General features: G+C 42.9%; 1 protein-coding gene across 1 annotated transcript in view; it reads right to left on the minus strand.

The window, feature by feature from the left end:
• Nucleotides 1–22,852, minus strand: part of PTPN13 (protein tyrosine phosphatase non-receptor type 13) — a 541,021-nt gene that overhangs the window by 318,935 nt on the left and 199,234 nt on the right. The window contains exons 5-7 of the mRNA XM_082263089.1: nucleotides 21,281–21,466; nucleotides 16,582–16,666; nucleotides 10,078–10,635 (exon numbers count right to left, since the gene is read on the minus strand). Of these exons, the coding sequence (XP_082119215.1) occupies nucleotides 10,078–10,635; nucleotides 16,582–16,666; nucleotides 21,281–21,466 (829 nt within the window). The remainder of the gene's footprint in view (nucleotides 1–10,077; nucleotides 10,636–16,581; nucleotides 16,667–21,280; nucleotides 21,467–22,852) is intronic.

Consider the following 22,852-nt stretch of genomic DNA (forward strand, 5'->3'; position numbering starts at 1 on the left):
TATTTAATACTCCAATGTACCATCGCCCAATCCAACTACACTCTGGTCAACGTGTACGGCCCCAATTCCAGACAAATTTGCTTCTTTAAACGACTTTTTAAGAAAATCAAAAACCTCAAACGAGGAAATGTAATTATTGGCGGAGACCTTAACATAGTAGGTGATCCCCTTCTGGATACCTCCACTAAGCAACACCGACTAGCTCTGAATCCCTGCTTCGTGATGTGGATATTTATGACGTTTGGAGAGCACAACATAGTACAGAGCGTGATTACACCTTCTTCTCCCACCCACACCTATCCTATTCACGGATTGACTCTTTCCTAGTGGACAGATGGACCCTACAAAATGTTCTGAAATCGGATATCGGTGTCATCTCATGGTCAGACCATGCTCCTATCTCTATCACGCTGGGTGACCAACGCTCCGAGCCGCCACATAGGTGGAGATTAAACTCCTCTCTGCTAGCGGACCATGAACTGCTCCGAGAAATAGAGATGGAACATCGTTCTTTCTTTGAATTGAACACACTGCCTTAAACAAACAAATATACACTTTGGTCAACCTATAAAGCTTACATTAGAGGTGTCTTCATAAAGTTATACAAAAGAAGGAAACGCCGGAGGACTCAGCAGATTGATGAGGTGCTATCACAAATAACTCAACTGGAAACACTAAACAAATCCTCTTCCTCCAAATCGTTTACTTCCAAACTTTTAGAACTTAAACAATTACGCACACTCCTCCTACATAAATATGAAACTAACCTAAAAATTGGCAAAGCAAATTTTTATGCTCTAGGTAATACAGCTGGGTCAATCTTGGCTAAACAAGTTAAGGCCCAACGTATAAAAGCCAAGATCATATCCCTACCTCATCCGAATACTAATCGACTCTTAACCAATCCACAAGAAATCGCCGACGCATTTAGCGATTTTTACGCCACTCTATATAACCTCAAAAATTATTCCCATACACCTCAACCGACTGAGGAGCAAATTAGAAATTTGTAGGCCCCTATACACTAACCATCTATTACAGAGACCCAACTAGAATTTCTTTCCAAATCATTCACAAATGAGGAAATACTTTTTGCGATTAGAGAACTCCCCCTTCACAAATCCCCTGGAGAGGATGGATTTACCAACGCTTTTTATAAAAACTTTGCTGATATGCTGACCCCCAAACTAAAGGACCTCTTCAACACTGCTGGTTCTTCTGGCTCCTTACCTACGGACATGTTACGCTCTGTGATAACTACTATCCCTAAGCCTGACAAGGATACCTTAGAAGCTCTTAATTATAGACCAATATCGCTATTGAAGACAGATGTCAAGTTACTAGCAAAATGTATTGCAAATAGACTGAAGACACTCCTCCCTGCTTTAATACATCCAGACCAAGTAGGATTTATCCCAGGTAGACAAGCCCCGGATGCAACTAGAAGAGTACTTAACCTCACTTATGCTGCGAGGGTTCGGATGCCTTCTCTGCTTCTGTCTCTGGATGCCTGCTGACTGAGGTAATCCGCCTGCCAGTTTTCCACCCCGGGAATGTGTACAGCGGAGAGGACTGGAACAAAACATTCTGCCCACCTTAGAATGTCGGCTACCTCCAGAGCCGCCAGGACACTTCTTGTGCCCCCCCCCCCCCCCCCGGTGATTGACATAAGCTGTGGCATTGTCCAATTGAATGCGCACTGGACATCCCTAAAGACGATCCGTCCAATGTTCCAGGCACAGTCTGATCGCTCAGAGTTCCAGGACATTGATCGGTAGTCTGGACTCTTCCAGTCTCCTTACCCCCTGAGTAGAATTTTTGATGAGGATACCTCCCCCACCCGAAGAAGCTGGCCACTGTCCAGTACAAGGGGAGAAGGAATTCACCCAGCTAAAGCGCCGGATAACGAAGCCACCATATCAGGGACTCTTTTGTTCCCCAGCTGAGCACAATCCGATCGTCCAGAGACTGGATTCTTGTCCCATTTGCCCAGGAGAAACGGTGTAACTCGGGCCAAGACCCAGTCGCATTGAACCTCGCGAGGCGTTTAACTCGCAGGCCAGCCCCCCTCAGGTAGAGCTATGTCGCGGCCGACCTAGCGCAGAGCTGAGGTCTTTAAGCGCTCGCTGGCCAGACTGGGATGACCACTGGATCTAGAATATACAGCCCGTCGCCCAGTCCGGCAGTTGATTGTAGATCTCACAGGAAAAAAATAGGAGAAAAAAAAATCTAGCTAAAAAGAAAAAAATTGCCAGTACCAGAGATCCCAGCAAGGAACTAGGTCCTTACTCCTGACTAGGCAGAAAAAAAACTGAGTACCAGAGTACCTATAGCAGAGAGCAGGAGTATACCCCCCTGGGACTGCCCATAGGCATGGCCAGACTTTTTTCTGCCTAGTGACCTACTCCTGTAGGGGGCAGTTTAACCCAATGGTTAAGAAGATCAGGAGCTGTGCCCGCCAATGAACACAAGAGAAAGGTGACTGACAACCTCCCCTGTGCATGATTCCCTAAGAGACTCAGTGTGTGTTGTCTATTGCCTCCACTTAGGTCTCAGATTGCATTTTGCTCCCTGCTCTATGCTGTGTGCAGTGTGCGACATCAGATTCTTGCCCCCGTCTTCTGGAGCGGAGAATTAGTCTTTGATCTGTGTACTTTGAATGGCTATAGACAAGAGATGACTGCAGATAAACAAGTACAACTTACGAAGGAGGATTTGTTTTATCTCTGCGTATCACTTCACTGAGTATATATAAGGCAGGGGTGGCGAACACGCGGCTCTCGAGCCGCATGCGGCTCCCGGCCAAAATGAATGCGGCTCTTTGCCTCTTATTATTTGGTATACTGTGGCTCTTTGCCAAGTTTGGTTTTGTTATGCTGCGGGACCTCTGAGGAGAGATCTCCAAGCGCGTAGTCCTGCCCCCAGGCTGCGTCATCACGTCTCCCATCTCCCAACTGCACGGGCCAGAGAGCGTGGGGACCCGTGTGTCTCCCTCCCGCCTCAGCTGCCTGTCACGGACATGTCTGAGTGACTGACGAGAGCTCAGCTCAGCCGAGACAGCCGCCCACTGACATCTTCCCCGCCGAGGCTCCGCAAAACCTTATCTAACCAGCTACCTAAGTCACCCTGAGGCGGCCTCAGCAGGCACTGGAGTGCACTGGCAGCAGCACCGACCATCCGACGACCATCCGTGACCCTGCGCATATCAACAGCAGCAGGTGAGGAGGGGAGGGGGGGGGGCTCTGATAGGACCTAAATGCAGAGAGGTGGCTCTGATGAAGGATGCAAAATGTGGAAGGGGTGCACTAAGGGGGTCTCTGATGGGGGCATTAATGTGTGTGGGGGTCTCTGATGGGGGACATTTATGTGTGTGGGGGTCTCTGATAAGGACATTATTGTGCAGGGGTCTCTGATGGGAACACAAATGTGCAGCAGAGGCTGGTGGGGACCAAATGTATGGGCAGAGCCAAAACCAAAATTTTAGCTGGAAAATTAGGGGCAGAAGATTACTGGAAACAAAAGATGCCAGAAATCCCACTGCGATTATCATCCCATCATTTCAACAAGGTAACAAAAAACACCTGACTGAGCATGTTATATTATGTGTTTAATATATTATTGTTAAAGTTATATGCTTTTGTGTGAGTGTTTGTCTGTTTTGGCAGGTCACTGCGTGGTGTGGCTCTCTGACTCTCACAGTTTAAAATTTTGGCTCCTTTTGTCAAACTTGTTCGCCACCCCTGATATAAGGGTTTACAATCTTTTTTTTTATGTAGGAAAGGCTTATAAACTACTGTCAAGTATCTATTTCGGTCAATGTTCCTACTATGGAAATTTCCTTCATTTTCTCTCTAGTCACCAAAACAGGAAGTGAAGGGAAATCTCACCAAAAGAGAGGTAATAAAAGGCTGAAGAAGTTCTAACCTATTACCATTTCGACTAAATAAAAGTAAAAAAATTCTGACTGGAGTATGACTTTTAACAATTTCTCATTTTGTCCTTTGTTAAAATCTAAGCTGGAGTTAGAAATGATACCCTCCCATTTCAAAAACTCTAGTGAACTGTCCCCCATTCTCATCAAATATTTTTAGCTATAAATATATGTACCAAAAACAAATCAAAACTTAATATGTGCAACTTGCAGCACCACAGCACACAATGGGCAATCATTTGACTATAGTTAGTGTACATGTAGTTATGTAGTTCGCTGAAATGGATTCCTTTGCACTCTTGTAGAAAAAACACACCAGTGTTATAAAATCATTGCAGTGGGCAGGTAATAAAGGCACATGTCCAGTAACCATGTAATTTTCACATAAACAAAATAAAGACAATTCCCTTTGAAGATGATCACTATGTTTTTAAATAGAGATTACAATTATTTACTTAAGCCCCGGTTCACACTACTGCGTGTGCGGGGTTCGCATGTCATGTCGGAGCGCACTGCTCCGACATGACATGCGATCAGCTGTGCGGTGCGAGTATAGCCATACAGTTTGTATGGCTAAATTCGCATCGCACCCGCAGCAAACACGCACAGGAGGCATTTTTGCTGCCGCATCAGGATCGGATCGCACAGCGGTTCACACTTGTGCGATCCGATCCTGTGCGAACTGCACGATCGCACTGCGATATGCGATCAAACTGGGGGTGTCGTTAAGATTACATTGACACCCCCAGCGGATCGCATATGGCAGTGTGAACTGCCGGGGGTGCGTGTGCGATGCGGGAACAGGCTGCGAGTTCGCAGCCTTCCCGCATCGCATCAGTGTGAACCGAGCCTAAAAGATAGAGAGGCTAGAGAGCAAGTGTACTAGATAAACATAGTATACAAGCATACAAGTACTGATTGCCAGGTTACAGGAAGCTGGTTCATCAGGGTGTAGCAGCAAACTACTCCTACACAACAAAAGGTAATTTGACAACTCAGAATGCAGAACTGAAAAGTCCTATTTATTTACAAACTGTCGCATACAGTTCCTACACAACTAAAGCTTAGTACACACTATTTTTTTTCCGTTTAACCCTGCTGCTCTAGAGGAGCCACTGTACTAACCATGCAATGTTAGTACAGCGATCTCCCCTGCTGTGCTATTGTGTTCTGACAGGGGGACAGCCCCCCCGCCAGAACACTCTGGTCAGCGCCCTAAGCCAATGGGCCAATCGGCAGACCTTTTACCGTCCTGACCCATTGGTCATGCTGTTCGACCGGCTGCAGTACACACGGGTCAAATGTCGTCTGGTTTCTATTTAACCGGCCAATGCCACCTGATATTCTGCCCGTGTGTGCTAGGCTTAAGATAAAATGTTGGCGATAAAGACATTTGTACAACAGATTTACAGGTTTGCTAACTTAGGCAGGCCATAGACGTTTCAAACCGTGTATGGGCAGGCTGAATGTACCAAGTTGACTAAATCGATCGACTTGGATACAACTAGCCTGCTGAATTTTACATACCATTACCGCTACCAGCTGCTACAGCCACTAGCAATAATCAGTCCTCCCCCACGGTGGACAGCCGGTGGTTGCAGGAAAGAATTTTGCACAGTCTATGGCCTGCCTTAGTATGATAATATAAAATTAAAAAACGTCTACGCAAGATAGTGTTAAAGCAAAACTTCAAACAGATGACCAAAAGCAAAGTGGTAATACATTTTTTTATACCATGGTACGCTTTGGCTTGTGAGACTTCCTATTCAACTGCACACACCACTGTTTAAGCCAATTTAATTACTCAGGGCAGCTTGCTTCAAAATTCATCCTAGCCCAGTAGATTTTTCTTTCTTTCAGAAGCATCTTTAGTATGCGTCACAGTATTTTTCATAAAAAAAAAAAAAAAAAAAACAATCAATAAACCACACATGGAAAGTGAAAATGAGCACCTCTCACTTAATCCAATCCAGGTATTTGGATTAACAATTAAAGCCGTAATAAACCCCAAACTAAAAATGTATTATATTGCATCTTTTTTAAGGCTTTTTCCCCTTTATTGCTATCTGTTGAAAAGGCCAGCTAGGCCTCAATCTCACAGGCGTACTAAAGAGTACACCCATGTGAGGGCCATGTTTGCCTAGGTGTTCTGTGCATCTGTGTGCAGGCAGTCCCATTCGTGCCAATGCAGCTGTACAGACACAGTGGTCTCTCCCAATATAACATCCATGTGTGTATGGGGGCGTTTCCCCGAACGCAGACAGCATGTGTTCGGGGACACGTGTCCGCACTTACACTAATGTCTTATTGGGAACATCAGCTGTGTCTGTGCAACTGCTGTGTCCCAATTGACATCAAAGGGACTGCCAGATGTGCGGGTGCATGCCCTGAACTCACATCGTCTGTGTTTTGGGAAATGCCTAAGTATGCCCGTGTAAACAAGTCAGTTGGTTTTCAGTTTCCTTTAACGGATAAAGCTGCACATCAAAAGTAGCGGTTAGAGGGTTGAGACAAATCATTTACCATTTACAGGGGTGCTTACAATGATCAGCTTTTATTTATTTTATGTAAAATTTGTATCCCAAAAGAAATAAAAAAAAATGTTCTGTAACTGCTTAGAAAGTGTTAGCCAAAGTTCGGTTTTAATTTGTAAGTCAAGTCCATCTAAATCTGCTAATGCATCCAACACTACCCTTTCCGAACATTGGCAATGCTGCAGTCTATAGGTCTCTCTACACATCCTCCATCCAGAGTGAATACACCCTAAGACAGTGTGTTACTGGCCAGATCACAAGATGAAAATAAAGAAAAAAAAAAAGTCTAAAAAAAGAAAACGAATGCATCCGCCACATTTAAAGTGGAATCAAACCCGCCTATCTTTCACTGCCAGGGAGCTACCATCTTAGCCTCTGTTTGACCTGTAGTTGCATAGTGCTCCACATGTGATTAGTTATGACTCTAGCCATTTGTTAGCTTGATAGTTCGGTTGTGAGCACATGACTGACAAGTTATTTACTGCAGGCCTTGAATGTAACAGTTTTGGGAAAAGCAAAATCAATGGGTTTAGAGCCCATTCACACTAGCGCGACTTGTGAGGCAACTTGTGTTGCCCCAGGTAGCTTGACATAACAAAAGCAATGTTAATCAATCAGTGCCGTCTTAATTGGCACTACTGAAGTTGCTCCGACTTCAGAAAAGGGTCCTGTACTACTTTGAGGCAACCTGTGATCCGACTGTCCCATATACTTCAATGGGAGTTGCCTCCTTATCTTAATTGACACGACTTGTTATCAGACTTTCCAGGAATAAGTAAGAGATTAGCCAGGCATTCCCCACAGACAAAGTCGCCTGTCTCTTCAAAGTAGTGCACAAGTCTCTTCACAAGTCTCTTGACAAGTCTCTTCACAAGTCTCTTGACAAGTCTCTTGACAAGTCTCTTGACAAGTCTCTTGACAAGTCTCTTGACAAGTCTCTTGACAAGTCTCTTGACAAGTCTCTTGACAAGTCTCTTGACAAGTCTCTTGACAAGTCTCTTGACAAGTCTCTTCACAAGTCTCTTCACAAGTCTCTTCACAAGTCTCTTCACAAGTCTCTTCACAAGTCTCTTCACAAGTCTCTAAACAAGTCTCTTCAAGTCACGGGGCGACTTTCTGGTAGTGGCAGTGTGACCAGCTCTTAAGGACCGGTAAATCGCAATATTTACATCTTGGTTTTGTATTTAATACCACTTTAAGCACTGTGAAAATAAAATACAATATGCAAACAAAAGTTTGTGAACACCTGACCATCACAGCTATATCAGGTTGTTAGACATCCCATTGTAATATCATGGGTCATTTTATCACGTTGCATCCCCCCCTTACCCCACTTGAGGTTATAACACCATCCACTCTTCTGGAGTATGTATGTGGGAATTTGTTTCCATCCAGCCAAAAGAGCACTTTTTAGGTCATGCACTGACGTGGGATCAAAGAACCTAGCTCCAATCGGCATTCCCCAAAGGTGTTCAAACGATAAAGGTTAGGGCTCTGTGCGGGCCATTTCCTCCACATCAAAACTCTTAATACCCTGTGTTTTCAAGGACCTGGCTTTGTGCTCAGAGGTACATCATGCTAAACAGCTGCTCCCACAAGGTTCAAAGGGCATAATTGTTTAAAGGATAGGTTCACCCTTTGGGAAAAAAAATATAAATGCATATTCTTTCAGGAAAAGAAATGTGCATTTATTAATTTTCCCTAAGGAGCCTGGAAAGCATTGCACTCATGATCAGTGGATCAGAAATGCAATGCCAGACGCCTGCAAACAAACCCTGCATTTGGGCTGGCTGTTTACAAGCTGCAGGGCTTGTGAATGAACTATGAGGCAGCTCATTAGCAACCTCGCAGTCCATTTAGAACTACAAGCCATCAGCCGCAAAGGCTGATGGTACTTGTAGTTCGTGCATTCACAGGAAACTGTGAATGAATGAAGCGGCGGTTTCAAACAGTAAAAGTGGGTGCCGGGAGAAGCTCTCCGCTTGCTGTCACCGGAGAGAGCGGGAGAGGCTGGAGCTACTGGAACACGTTAAATGTTGCACCCTAAATGGGGGTGGAACATGTAGCATGCTCCAAAAGGTGAACTTAGCCCCCGTGCACACTAGTGCGCCTTGTAGCACTCTATTGTTGGCAATGGAACTGTTCATATTGCCACAAATCATGCCGCAGCGATGAAAAATAATCCTGCACTACTTTTTACTGATTTCATTGTGACTTGCATCAACTTCTTTTAAAGTCGCAAGCCACAATGAAATCGGCAATGAAAAAAAATAAATAAATCACATGATGTGCGGCTTTGAAATCATTTCACTTATAGCACAATTTCAAAGCCGCACTGGTGTGAACAGGGGCCTATCTTTTAAAATCTCAGTGTATTCTGTAACATTAACAATATCCTTTTCTGGAAATAACTGCATCTAATAGTTTGCATAGTATAGGTGTGATGGTCAGATGTAAATCGATCTTTGGCTGTATAGTATACAGTAAACAGCACATAATAACCCACAAAACAACACAAAGATTAGCCACAGACCCCTCAATGCCACGTAGGAAAATACATCTTGAATTAAAAGATTCTCCTCCTGAATGACTGTAAAGAGATTTCAAAAGCGCTTTCAAATTATGCCTGGTATCTATCTGGTAGAAATTAAATAAAAATAAATTTACAAATATCTGCCTGGCACATTATTACCTATTTGTGTACCCAATTAGCTATACTTGGATTGCTATGAAAGAAATTCCTAGCATGACTGACCAGCATGAAGAAAACACGTTCAGAGGATTACAGGTGTTAATGAAAATGGGTTAGTAATGCGGCAAACACAGGAAGATTTAGAGGAGGGTAATTAGGTTACATGCAGAATGTGAGATTACTTAGAATCCAGCACCGATGACGACAATCCAATACAAGTAATGAAGGGAAGGCTTCAGAAGTTCTGAGGTTAGTTTATATTAACAAATTCATTATTAAGCCAAGATGGTATTACGACACATTCATCCAAAATATTTAGAGTCACATTTCATGCGATAAGCATGTTTACAAAATCTTCATTGTTGGCTTCAGATAAAAATCTTCACTTGCGCTTTCCTTCTGTTATGTTGTTCACGAAGCAAGTCAAAGCTGGGTTTGTGCAAAGATTGCTTCTCATTAAATAGTTACTTGTTCTATCTGAACTGAAGGAAGCAATCTATGGAATGAATTTAGTGAGCAATAACAAGTTACTGGAAAATCCCATTTTGTATTAGTATTTCTAAAAAAATGTCCTGTAAGTGCCGATGAGAGGAGAAGTGCAATTTAAAATGGTTACAGTTCAGTCAAGGCTAAAGAAATAGGAATTCAATGTCACTTTGTTCCACAATGCAAAAACAAAAAAAATAAAAAATACTATTGCAAAAATAAATGTGATATTAGTCGGTAATTGACGGGGTGAGAAAATTAACTGGCAGAGAAATACTCAGGAGTCTAAACTGGTTGCATACATTGTGAGCTTTTGTGCTTCACAAAATGGATGGAAATAGCATTTTGATGAAAACTATATATCGTGTTTCAACAGCTGACATAATTTCATAAACTTTGTTGAAGGAGACAAGACAACATTCAATTAGACTGACCTTCTATGCTCATTGCTTCTCTCAATACTTGAAGCCTTTTTTGTTTTTCTCTAATTCTGCCCAAGGCACTTGAAATTGCGACTGACGTTGGCACATCTGGTCCGTGTCTAGCTTGGTCCAACCTCTGTTGCATTAAAGCATCACCTGCGTCACTTGACTGTCTGAGATCTTTTATTTTAGATATGGATATAGTCCGTCCATTTAGGGCTTCAGAAAAACAAGGCAATCTGTATGGGTCGGTAGTAGAACAGGCTTTCTCTGTGGCTTTACTGGTAACAGATGTTAAGTCAAAAGATGATGCCCAAATTTTTTTCTTCTGACAATGGTCACCAAGTTTCCCCCCTAACTGAGTGGGCCTGAAATCATTAGAAGCATAATAAGCACTTGTAGGATCATCATATCCAGAGCTAGGTACCGGGGATGTGCAATAGTCCTCCTCCTCTGGTTGGTCCTTAAAGGCCAGGAACCCCATGGATTTACTGAGGCCTCTGTTAAGAAAGTTCTGCTGTGAGATTTTATTGTAGCTGACATCAAGCTCATCTTGTACTGAGCACTGTCCTGAAAATGTAAGGGTAACAAGGTCCAGTTTTAGAAAAAAAAAAGCATAGCTATACATGGACATTTAAAGTGTTACTAAACCCAGGACCCTGCATTCACTATATATGGCCTCCCACAGTACACAGAACATGGAAATACAAGCATGTTAGTAAATATAAACTGCTAAATACTTTTTCTCATCAGCAGTATATAGCAGCCTTGTGACTTCTATCAGTGTCAGCCGAGCACTAGTTAAAGTTTGTAGGGGGAAATTTTATACTGCACTGAGCTGTCCTATCAGGATGCAGGACCCTTGACCCTCTATCTGGATAGTGCTCATTGGCCCTGTGCTGATCACATGCACTCTCTCAAGAAAAAAGAAAACTCTCTAGCAATACACAACAAACTGAGCATGTGTAACCGGACTCCAAAGGCTCTGTCTTATCCAAACATGTTCTGGAGTCAGTGGAAGAAGAGGAGGATCTGTGCATACAGGATCAAGCAGCATATTAACCCCTTGGGTTCAACAGTGAGTATAACAAGCATGCTTTACTGCATATACAGGCTGATTTTACTGCTGTGGGTTTAGTAACACTTTAACATTCATAAATTCTCCATTAGTAATCCTGAAAAATGTGATTTTCCAAGTGTAACAATCCAACAGATACTGATTACACTCCTAAAGAAACTATTCAATTAAGTGGATACTTTTTTCATTAAACAAAGCTTTTCAGCATTCCTTCATTAACTTGTGTTCCTTGGGAAGTAGCTTCAGATATATCTATTCCATATTATATTTCAAATGGATGCTTTTACCGGAAATAAAGTATAGTTCATTACTCCACAGGCAGAAATCCAGATATTCATGCATAATTTCGAAATAATCTTAGACAATGTTTAAAAACTATAAATAAAATCTCTGATAGAACAAAAAAAATGTTATAAAATTCAGCTTACGACAGTTGATAAAGTTATTTCAAATTGTATACTGCATATCTTAATATGCCTAATATATTATAATAATCTATAATTATATAATAATAATATATAATAATAATATATGCTTAATATTGCATAACTTAATACTTAATGTAGGATCAGGCTGCCCAATAATGACATTTTAGTTATACATAAATACTAGTAGCGTTGGTTTACCCACTGACTTGTCATATCTGAGAACTTGATGGCTGGATGGTTGAAATACCAGAGATGAGATGGGAGAGACACCTTATCAATGAAGTTTTATCTCTACAGTAAGAGGATAATCTACCCTCATGCTGTAATCTCTTGTAACTTCAAATAAACATTCAACTTATAATGGCTTTGGCAGGGGGTGTAGCTGTAATTTCAGGTGAGCAGATCATACTAGCATAGACCCCTAAGCGATATATATACAAAGTTAGTGAATGATTAGGCCTGCTAAAATCGATCCAAAACGGAGTTTTGGGCGAATTTATTTTTAATACAGTATAAAAGCAAACAAATGATCTCTGAAATGGTTTTAATGTCAATAATTCATTCTCTAACCACTAGGACATTGTATCTGAAAGGGAAGCATAGTGATGCCTTGAACCTCAGTTTTCTATATGTAGGAATTACAGAACATAATTGTACTCAGCACGGAACACTCAGCACAAGCTGGTTGTAGTCACCAAGTATTTTTCTATATGGATAGATTAAAAGGTAGGGGTCCAAATGTAATTTAAGCTGAGCAAAAAAAAAAAAAAAAAAAAAAACCTGTAAACAGGTTCTGCCATCCATGCTATATTGCACAGATGGACACATTTCCCGCTGTGGTCATTGTATTTTGAAAGCCAACCCATCAGCAGTAGCTGTATCTGATAGGATGCAGCCGCTGTTCAGAGGCGGCCTTGTATAAGATGCAGAAATTGCTGACTGCTCAATGAACCCTGTGCAACCTCTGGGGAAACCCTAGGGTTCCATGGAACCCTGGTTGACAGGGTGAGCTAGAAAACATTACAGCAATAACTCAAAATGCATACTCAGTCAAAGAACACTACAGTTTTCTTAAACTGGAACATACGTTTGTTACATTTTAATAAGGATTCTTCAGTCTATTTTACATATAGACAGAGGACATAAGAGAAAATCCAACCCGAAAAAAAAAAAAGGTACACAGCCAGTGCCACTCTTACAATATTCTATATTTATTTCACATAAATAAACCTAGTAGAACATTGTCAATATATTGTTTTATATCCATATCCCTATAAGACAATCTGTTCACTCAGGTGATTCAGAGTTAGGGAATTAAGACTGATGTTATCAGTAAGGTTGCTCAATCACTTCCTGTCACATTATTCCATGTAATAGAATTGTAAAGTTTTTGATGAAACAATCACTGGTCTCATTGTGCTAATCTCCACCGAATACAGTTTGTATATGAGGAAATTTCACTTCTAACGGCTGACCTGCTGGCATAAAGCAGAACTCCAGCCTTTAGCAATAATTTTACATTTCCCTTTCCTTTCTTCCACTATTTTAATATTTATCTAGTTTTGGACCTTAAAAATGTAACAAAAAAAAAGAGGTCATATAATCTTTATATGATCTGCCTTGGTCTTTTTCATCTTGCTCTGCCGTGAACCGTGGGTGGAGTAAAATAGAGCCAGCACATCAGTGCAGTAAAATTTACTCAACAGTGACTGACATTTAGCCTAGGTTCACGCAGGAGCCATTTTAAAATTGTGCGAGTTCAGCCGAACTCGCACAATTTCAAGCAGGCATTTCAGTCCGAATTCGGGGGAGATTTCCCAGACATATGAGTGGGTTCCTGCGCAGAGGTCTATGGAAATCGCCCCCCCCCCCCCACCCAATCGCAGTACAGAAACTATTTTTGGGAATCGGTGCGGCAACACAAAGTCAGAGTCGCACTGATTCAAACGGTGCCATTGCCTCCGATCTAACATGTCAAATCGCACATCATGTTTGCCTAAATGATTACACACAGCTTTATCCAAATGTGACCAGTAAAAGACAGTTAACAAGATGCTGTGAGTTACATTTGTTTGCAGTCTAGTTTACAGTACACCGTTACTAGTTTGAGCTCCCTTTCCATACTCCTTAGGCCTCTTTAACATGGTGCGTACTATCCTGTATTCCCATGCAGGACAATGTTTACTCGCACAGTTCGGGGTTACACACCCACAACTACACGGATGTTACATTGGGAGCAGCAGCTGTGAAAATGGTGCACACTATATAGGATACAGAAGCAGCAGTGACTGCCACCCCAGAGAGATTGTCAAAGCCAGTTTAAGACAGTCAGTGGGTCTAGTGGGAGACTGGACATCTGCAAATAGAAAGTGTGCCTTTAGTAGTGCCCTCTAAAGAAAATGTAGGAGGTACAAAAAGCAAAGGGAAAAATTTACAGAGCAGGTACAGGTTTACAGAGTCAGGTGCAGATGAGACAGAAACAGGTTAGGCTGGAGTTCCACTTTCAAAACAAATTACTTTCTATTGTTGCATATTAATGTTGATGGCTGTTGCAAGCTTAAACAATTTCACATGTGATAAATTAAATGTAATATTAAACTTACTGCAAAGTTGACCCGTTTAAAGAAAAGCAATTCATTTGCTTGTATATTGAGCCACAGCTAAAGATTGTAAGCTAAATGTGTATTCTACATAGTAACAGGGCATCAGGCGATTTAAACCAACTTTTAAACCTAAAAAGAAAAGATGTAGTACATTTAAGCTCGCTAATTCTTAAGCCAGCTGAATTTTAATCTGTGTGTGGCCCTCCTGTTCGGCCGAAGTCAATCCTTATGCCTCGTACACATGATCAGATAATCGGACGACTTATCGTTCGCATTTTGTTGCATGATACTAGTACCAAATTCAACAATGCGTACTAAACGTATGACAATTTCTTTGATAATGACCCTTGTAGGCGGGCGAAACGCATCAACGCACTTCTGGCAAATGGAAACCACACGTCACTTCCTGTATCCCCTGGAATGCACGCCGGCTGCGTTCCCGGAAAGGAGATTGTGATCGCTTTCGGATGTAGATTCTATGTCTTGCATGCTTTTGTCCTTTTATGGTTTGTATTTTTAACCCCTTATTTAAATAAAGATATTTTGTGGGCTTCACTATATTGGTCTATTCCTTCCTTTTGAGTGACACCGGAGGGATTTACAGGACTGGAGATCTATTGGTCCACCTATATCTGAGGCTCATCTGTCCCTTGGGCAACCCCAGAAGGGGATATACTGTGCTGGAGGAATCATTGGTTTACCCACTTCCAAGGCACATTAACCTTTTGCTTCTGGTGAGTGGATGCCCAAAAGGGTTTTTGAAGCACCTTCCACTTAATTGGAATCTTGGACATTTTTCCCATATCACCTTTTGCACTTTAGCACCATTTATTGCATTTTGCTATTTATCATATATTTTGCATTAAGCACCATTGCACCTTATACACATACCTTTAATAATCTAGTCCTAGCACCATTGCACTTTATGGTAATATTTTCTATGAATTGATGTTATTTATCTGTTGGTATTTAGTTTAGCACTATTGCACTTTATGAATATTTATTATTTCATTGTTAATCAATGCTCTTTACACATACCCATTTTGGATATTCACACCATTGCAAGCGCTGTTTTTTGGCATTTTTTATTCTAATGGAAAATAGATTAACCGCTTGCCGACTGCTCACAGTATATTTACTGCGGCAGTCAGCCCCTCACAGGCAGAGCGACGTAGGTCTACGTCGCTAGCCTGTGAGGCTCTGGGGAGCGAGCGCGCGCCGCCGGAGGCGCGCTCCTGCGTGGTCACGGACCCCCCCGCGCGTGTGACCGGCGGACCCGATGTCTGCCGGTCACTCGGCGATCGTCGGGGGAGAGGGAGAAAGTCAAGCGGCTTGTGTAAACAAGCCACATGTCATTCTCCTCGGTGTAAAAACACTGATCACACGGTTCTACAATGTAGAACCGTTGATTAGTGTCCCTACAGCTCAAGCCACAGCCAATCACAGTAAGAATCACGCCCCTAGGGGGACACACAGCCCCTCCCTCTCAAATAAAGTTAACCCCTTCACTACTGTATTTTTACAGTAACAGTGCATATGTATAGCACTGATTACTGTAGAAATGTCACTGGTAACCCCAAAAGTGTCAAAAATGTCAGTCAAGGGTCCGATCTGTCTGCCGCAATGTCGCAGTACCGCAAAAAAAAAAAAAAAAAAAAAAAAAATTGCAGATCGCCGCCATTACGCGTTAAAAAAAAAAAAACAACAAAAATGACAAAAATCTTTCCCTTTGTTAGTAAATGCGATAACTTTTGCGCAAACCAATAAAAATACGCTTTTTGCGATTTTTTTTACCAAACATAGGTAGCATAAAACAAATTGGCCGAAAATGTTAAAAAATTTAGATTTTTACATTTTTTGGGGGGAATTTCATATAAAAAAATGTGAAAAATATTGTTATTTTTGAAAAATTGACGCTCTTTTTTTGTTTATAGCGCGTGATCGATTTTTTTTTTTTTTTTTGCACAGGTGATCAAATACCACCAAAAGAAAGCTCTGTTTGTGGGAAAAAAAGGACGTCAAATTTGTTTAGGTACAGCGTCGCACGACCGCGCAATTGTCCGTTAAAGTCACGGCAGTGCCGAATCGCAAATTACCCCCTGGTCGTTTAGCAGCCAAATCCTCCGGGGCTTAAGTGGTTAAATAGAAATCTCACTAATGAGACACAGACTGCAAAAAATATAAAATAAAAAAATAAAACTGAACTGATTTTTACCCTTGATTATGGCTTTGGATATACTTTAGCTATACTAATGAACAGTCACCCAATTGGATTATCCCATATTAAAGGTGAATGCTGTTGGACTGAATAACTAATGTACTCTTTGCATCCCTAGAGGACTCAAGTGGTGAGCTTTCTGCACCAGAAGTCCCAGCCCTATCACAAGAAGAGCAAAGAAAAAAGTACCTGAAGGAAGACCTTTTCCTCTTAGTCTGTCACGGATTGCTTGACAGCGATTTGGTTCATTTGCCTTATTTCCCACTTTGTCAATCTGTGGAATTAAAGTTTATTAATGTACTAGCAGCTATAAGAAAGAAAAAAGCATTATATCATGTAAATATTTTGCAACAACAATGCTTTTAAAAGACGGTAGGGAGGGCCCTGTTTGAACAATTCAAAAGCAGTTTAGTAAAACAGACTAGGTATTGGTTTTGAAATATATCAAAGGTATAAAAGCAAAATAATACAGCTCATTTTATAATTCACATACAGACAACCTTATGGACAGAAAAGTCTATACAGGCAGTTTCCGAGTTACAAACATCCAACTTACATACGACTCATACTTAACAACAAAGGTAGCGTGATATCACACTGGTCTCGGAAACCGACAGGCAGCCATCTTGCTGCTCACCGCATGCTGCCACCTATTGTCCAGCAGAACAGTCAGCAATCCCACATTACTGCATTGCCAGTTAACCCTTCCCTATGCTATCCAAAACTTAAAAAAAATAGTTTTTTTGGTTGGAGTTCCACTTAAAAAATTTACCTGTTCCAACTTACATACAAGAACAACTTAACAAACCTACAGAACCTATCTTGTTCGTAACCTGGGGACTGCCTATACATTTTAATAATCCACAGCAAGATTTATCCTTAAAAAAAACTGATAGGAGGGTGTTTTGTTTATCAGACGAGACATGCAAAATGTATTTTGCCAAAAAAAAAACTGCCTCTTGTTGGTTCTATCAGTTTCATTATCAGTGTACACTGCCTGTGGAGAATACGCAGGACAAGGTAAATGACCGTTAGCCCCTTGCATCTGTAAGATGCTACAAATAAAACCAGCACTGCTCTCAGCCAGGGCCGCTGATAAGGCAGTACAACCTGCCCTGTTGTACCGGGCCCGGGCTCCATCAGCTCTACAAGGGGCCCGGGCAGCATCACAGGTAATTTCTGCATGATAAAAAAAAAAAAAAAAAAAAAAATAGGTTTTTCTAAACTTTTTCCTAATTTTTACTTTCTTGGGGGTTTTAATAAAATTTTCCTGGGCCCTATTATGTCAACAGAAGGGCCCAGGTGGTGAGTGCAGTGGCGGGACTTTTTTTTCATTTTCGGGTGCGCATGTATACATGGGATGTAGTCCCATGTTGATTTGCTACCATACATCCTGACTGCTGCTGTCCGCCGCCTTGCCTTGAGGGATACAATATTTCTCTGCTCAGCTCCCGCCTCCTCTACTCAGGTGCAGAGAGTGATCATGTAAGGAGGCAGACGGATCAGCGGCTGACAGGGAGCAGCAGAAGGACAGCTTGGCTGCATTGGACACAGTGAGTGAAGAACAGAGGATAGAGTCCTCACTGTGTCCAATGATCATCAGCATGAAAATCACACAAGCTGCAGGTGCCTTGTCACAGTGTCACATGGCTGCTGGCTTTATTAAGCTATGGCTGTACTGAGTGTTACAGCCATAACAAAGTCAGCACCCCCAGCAGCCATGTGACACTGTGACAGGGCACCTGCAGCCTGTGTGATTTTCATGCTGATGATCATTGGACACAGTGAGATGCTACTTTAAACTTCTGTTTGGGGGACAGTAAACATGTGCAGTCAAACCACTCCCCTTTAACCGCTTCCCGCCCATGGATGTACCGGTGTTCTGTCAGAATAGCGCTACCTATCAGATTCTGCTAGCGGAAGTGACGTACGGACTAGAACAACTTACTGCGCATGCGTCATGTGTTCCAACATGGCCGCTATGCATTCCAATGGGTTTCCTAACATGACAGAACATGAAGCAGCTGCAGACATCTTATTACACCCACGCAAGTCTTGAATTTTACATTTATTTTATCAGTAAACTCACCTTATATACTGAAATAGACTATTTCACTGCAACCGAGTGAAATAGTCTATTTCTCTATATAATCAGTTTGTCGCTGAGAAGTGCGGGGTGTACCAAGATGGCCATCACCACCTTCTGGCTGCAGGTTTCTCGCTATATTTACTAGAATACAATATTAATACAAAATGTAATACTGTTATTTATTCTAGAAGGTGAATTTACTGCTAAAATAAATGTAAAATTCAGGACTTGCATGGGTGTAAGAAGATGTCCTCTGCTGCATGTTCTGTCACATTAGGAAACCTATTGGAGAACATAGCAGCCATGTTGGAACACATGCCGCATGCGCAGTAAGTTGTTCTAGTCTGTATGTCACTTCCAGTAGCAGAATCTGATAGGTAGAGCTATTCTGACAGAACAACGGAACGTCCCTGGATTGGAAGGGTGATCTTGGTCATCCCTGCAGCATTATAGCCCCAGCGACTTTGCACAAAGTAACAAATAATAAAATTAAATTTAAAACCTTTTTAGAGCCCCCATTCCCCCTTGCTCATGCGTAATTGCAAACATGCACGTTGGTCCCTCACGTATACGTAAACAGTGACAAACCTGCATTTTATTTTGAGGCAGGGCCTCAGGCATCACAGATAAACTGCAGCCCCTGGACCAGCTCATCTACAAATCAGAGGGTTCACCACTGGTGGCACAATGACAGTACACTTCTTAAGAAGAGACTCTTCATAGGGGTAACGCCTAGAAAAGCGCTTAGGGACCCCACAGTGACGTTTTGGTCGTCCCTACTCTTTGGCGACAATTCTGTCAAAATAGGCAAGGAAAGGAAACACCTTTGCGACTCTGGATGGCATGTGAGCGCCATAGGGCACCTGCTCCTTCGTCGCAGCTTCAGCTGCCTCCTCCATCTTCAGGGTCTCACGCACAGATACAATCAGTGCATCCACCAGTGCCTTTTCGTGCGCGGTCAAAGAGGTGGAGGAATCATCCTCACTATCAGAGGATTCCAGGCGCGTGGTTGCAGACCCAGCAGGGTGACCCACGTCGGCGGCAGCCAAATCAGATTCAGGACCTGATGAGACAGAGGAGGCAGGAGAAGGCGGAGGGCGCTTTTAGCTAGCCCGTCACCAGCAAGCCACCTCCACCTGGGACACAAGGGACTCCAGGACTGCCGTGCATGAATTGATGGTTGGGCCCCGGAAGCCTCAGAGAGAGGATTGGGGAGAAATGTGCTCCAAAGACTCCATGAGTCACCAGGGGGACCCAACAAAAATTGTAAAACCCTACTAAGGGACAACCCCCACCGTGTTGGCAGGACCATCCCGTCGCCAGGCACAAAGCGAGCCTCAGCAGAGAGGGAGAGGATCCCACCAGACTCACCACCCGCAGAAAAAGGCACCTGCAGCCACCAGGATAATCCGCGTGATCAGGAAGTAAAATGATCCAGGAGTCAGCACCAGGGGATAAGGAGGAGCTCCCACCGCCGAAATCGCCATCCACAGGGCTCCACTGACATGGCCGCCGCTATTTACGATGGCAAAGCACAAGAAAATTGGCGCCGGACTACACAAATATGGCCGCGGTGTAAAGAAACACACAGGTTACAACACAATTGTGGCCCTGCGCGGCACCATGAGGCTTATAGGGACCCAGGAGGGAGACCAGGCCTCAAGGACAGATCCAGACAGGACAGGGGGCCCTGGCAGTAGTCCCCACCAGGTACAACTCCCCCTAAACACAAATCGATTGTCTGGGCACCGACGGCGAACCCCCCTGGCCCCCATCACCAGTTAGCGCCCTGCCCCTATCCCAGGAAAGTGGCAAGACCACCCAAAAAGCCCCAGCGTGGAGGGGGGGGGGCAGGATGAGGGACTTGGCAAAGATGGAGCCTGAGGAAGGAGAAGAACCCGGGGGTCCGACCGACCTAAGGAAGGTCCACCCCAAAGCCTCTAGGGGGAGAGGGGGGACAGCTACTCACCATACCAGGAACTAGGCAGCCACCGCTCCAGACAGAACCCCTCTCCATCGAAATGGGGGGGGGGGCTGTCAGCCAGGAGGAACTCTGCGACTCGGCCCGGGATCCAGTGGTATGCGACCTCGCAAGGCGTTTAAATCGCAGGTCAGCCCCCGTCCAGTGGGGCTATGTCACTGCTGACCTAGCGTGGACCTGAGGTCGGCGCGCACTCACTGGCCAGACTGGGGTGACCACTGGATCTAGATTGTAGATCTCACAGGAAAAATTTCATGAAAAAAAAAAAATTCTCTAAAAAATTTTTCCCAGGACCAAAAATCCCAGCAAGGAAATAGGTCCTTACTCCTTGCTAGGCAGAAAAAAAAAAAGAGTGGCTATAGTAGAGAGAGGGAGTATACCCCCTGGGACTGCCCATGGGTGTAGCCAGAATTATTATCTGCCTAGTGTCCTACTCCTGTAGGGGGCAGTATAAACCAATGGTTATGTAATGAACGAAAGAGAAAATATTTTTTATGTAATGAATGAAAGAGAAAATACGTTTCCTGCATCGCACCAGTGTAAACCGGCCCTTATAGTTGCCCAATTGTGAACATGTAGATATTTTCCTAAGAAAGCCAAAACCTCTTTTTTTACTCTCAAATATTCAGGTTTGAGGTTTAATAAAATTTTGGATTGACCAAGAGCACTGTAGTTGTTCAAAAATGAAATTTAATGCTCAAAAATAAAAATGTAATCCTCAAAAATACTCATTTGCCTAATAATTGTGAACACAGTGTAAAGCAAAAATAAAAAACAGCCAAGTAATAGTCTTAAGTACACTTTTAGACAAAACTCACCCCAGATAAACTTCCCAGAACCAGCTTCACCAGCTGCTTGATGTAGTAAAAGGAAGGCGCACAGTTGCTGTTGCGAATATGGGCACTACAGCCATCTAAAACTGTTCGAGTGGATAGTCTTGTTAAAAATTGGTCCTCGCACATGTCAAGTAAAATGCTATTCAAGCGTTCCCCCAACCTAATAGGCTGTAAACAATAAAATGAAACACAAATGTGAATTCTTTACACATACAAATAAAACAAATTTAATTCTCTAAAAACTTTACAAACATTCTGACCTAAAGAGTTTTTTCTTTTAACATCTTTTGTATATTACATTACATTTTACAAGAGAATTTGTACCCATTTTACCAGTTAAAAACTGCTAAATAAAAAAGTAGTTGCCAAATGAATAAAAACAGGTTGAAATAAAGGGCCCATTTACACAGACGAGCTACGCTGAATGCATGGCCAATGGTTCTGTGACACAAAATTGGCAATGCACCCATCCTGGTGCATTGCGCTGTTTACTTTCTTTCACACAACTTTATTGAAACATAATATTTCAACTGAGGTATATTTCCCATAGCAGCATTGTAATGCAGTGGTTCATTTTGCTACCCACTGTGCCAAGTACTGCATCATTAGCAAAAAGGCATTTTGCCTTTTCTATGATTTGGGGCTGTGCTAAATTTAGCTGCAGCTATATTATTTCCAAAATAACTGGATTTTTGACTTACTGTAAAATCCTTAAGTTCATTGACGGACGCAGTCCTCTGATCCATATCAGCAGGGTTATACTGCCCCCTACAGGTGTAGGACACTAGGTAGAAAAAAAGTTCTGGCTACGCCTATGGGCAGTGCCGGAGGGTACACCCCCTCTCTTCCTGCATAGAATGTCAGTTTTGTATCAAAGCAGTGTCAGAAAAGTAACACCAACCCAACTCAAAAAAGAGGGGCGGGTACTGCGTCCATCATTGAACTTAAGAGAAAAGGATTTTACGGTAAGTAAAAAATCCAGATTTCTCTATCGTTCATTGACAGACGCAGTCCTCTGATCCATATCAGTGGGGACATCCCAAAGCAGTGCCATAAAATGAGGGGTGGGAACAGCAGAAAAGAACAAGGCTAAACTTCAAATGCTTCCAAAACCGCCAAAAATGCATTGGACAGTGGAGATCCGGAAGGCCCTGCAGCCTCTGTGAGAGGGTCGGGTGGGGACACATGGTCTGCAGGGTCCATACTGAACCAGAAGAACCCGCCAGCAAAATTTGCAAAAAAATGACAAAAATTACTTTTTTTATTTTTGCAAAAAAAACAGTCCCACCACGCTACAGTGCCCCCCAAAGGTCAGGCAAGCCCTGAAGACCCCCAACACAGAGAGAGAGAGAGAGACCCCAGAACCCACTGTCCCAATATGCATTCCTAGGGCTGCACGTGTAACAAGCAAGCTCTCCCATAAGGGAGTGAACAAAGGAAACTGCCCAGGGTGGAGGGAGGGGCTCCACCCCCCTCCAGCCCTCCTACACCATCCTGCAGCAGGAAGCCCTTGGAGGACTGACCCGGACGGCACATGAGGTCCCAGCCCCAGGT

The sequence above is a fragment of the Pelophylax lessonae genome (genome assembly GCF_965119305.1).
Source record: "Pelophylax lessonae genome assembly, chromosome: 1".
NCBI classification, from domain to species: Eukaryota; Metazoa; Chordata; class Amphibia; order Anura; family Ranidae; genus Pelophylax; species Pelophylax lessonae.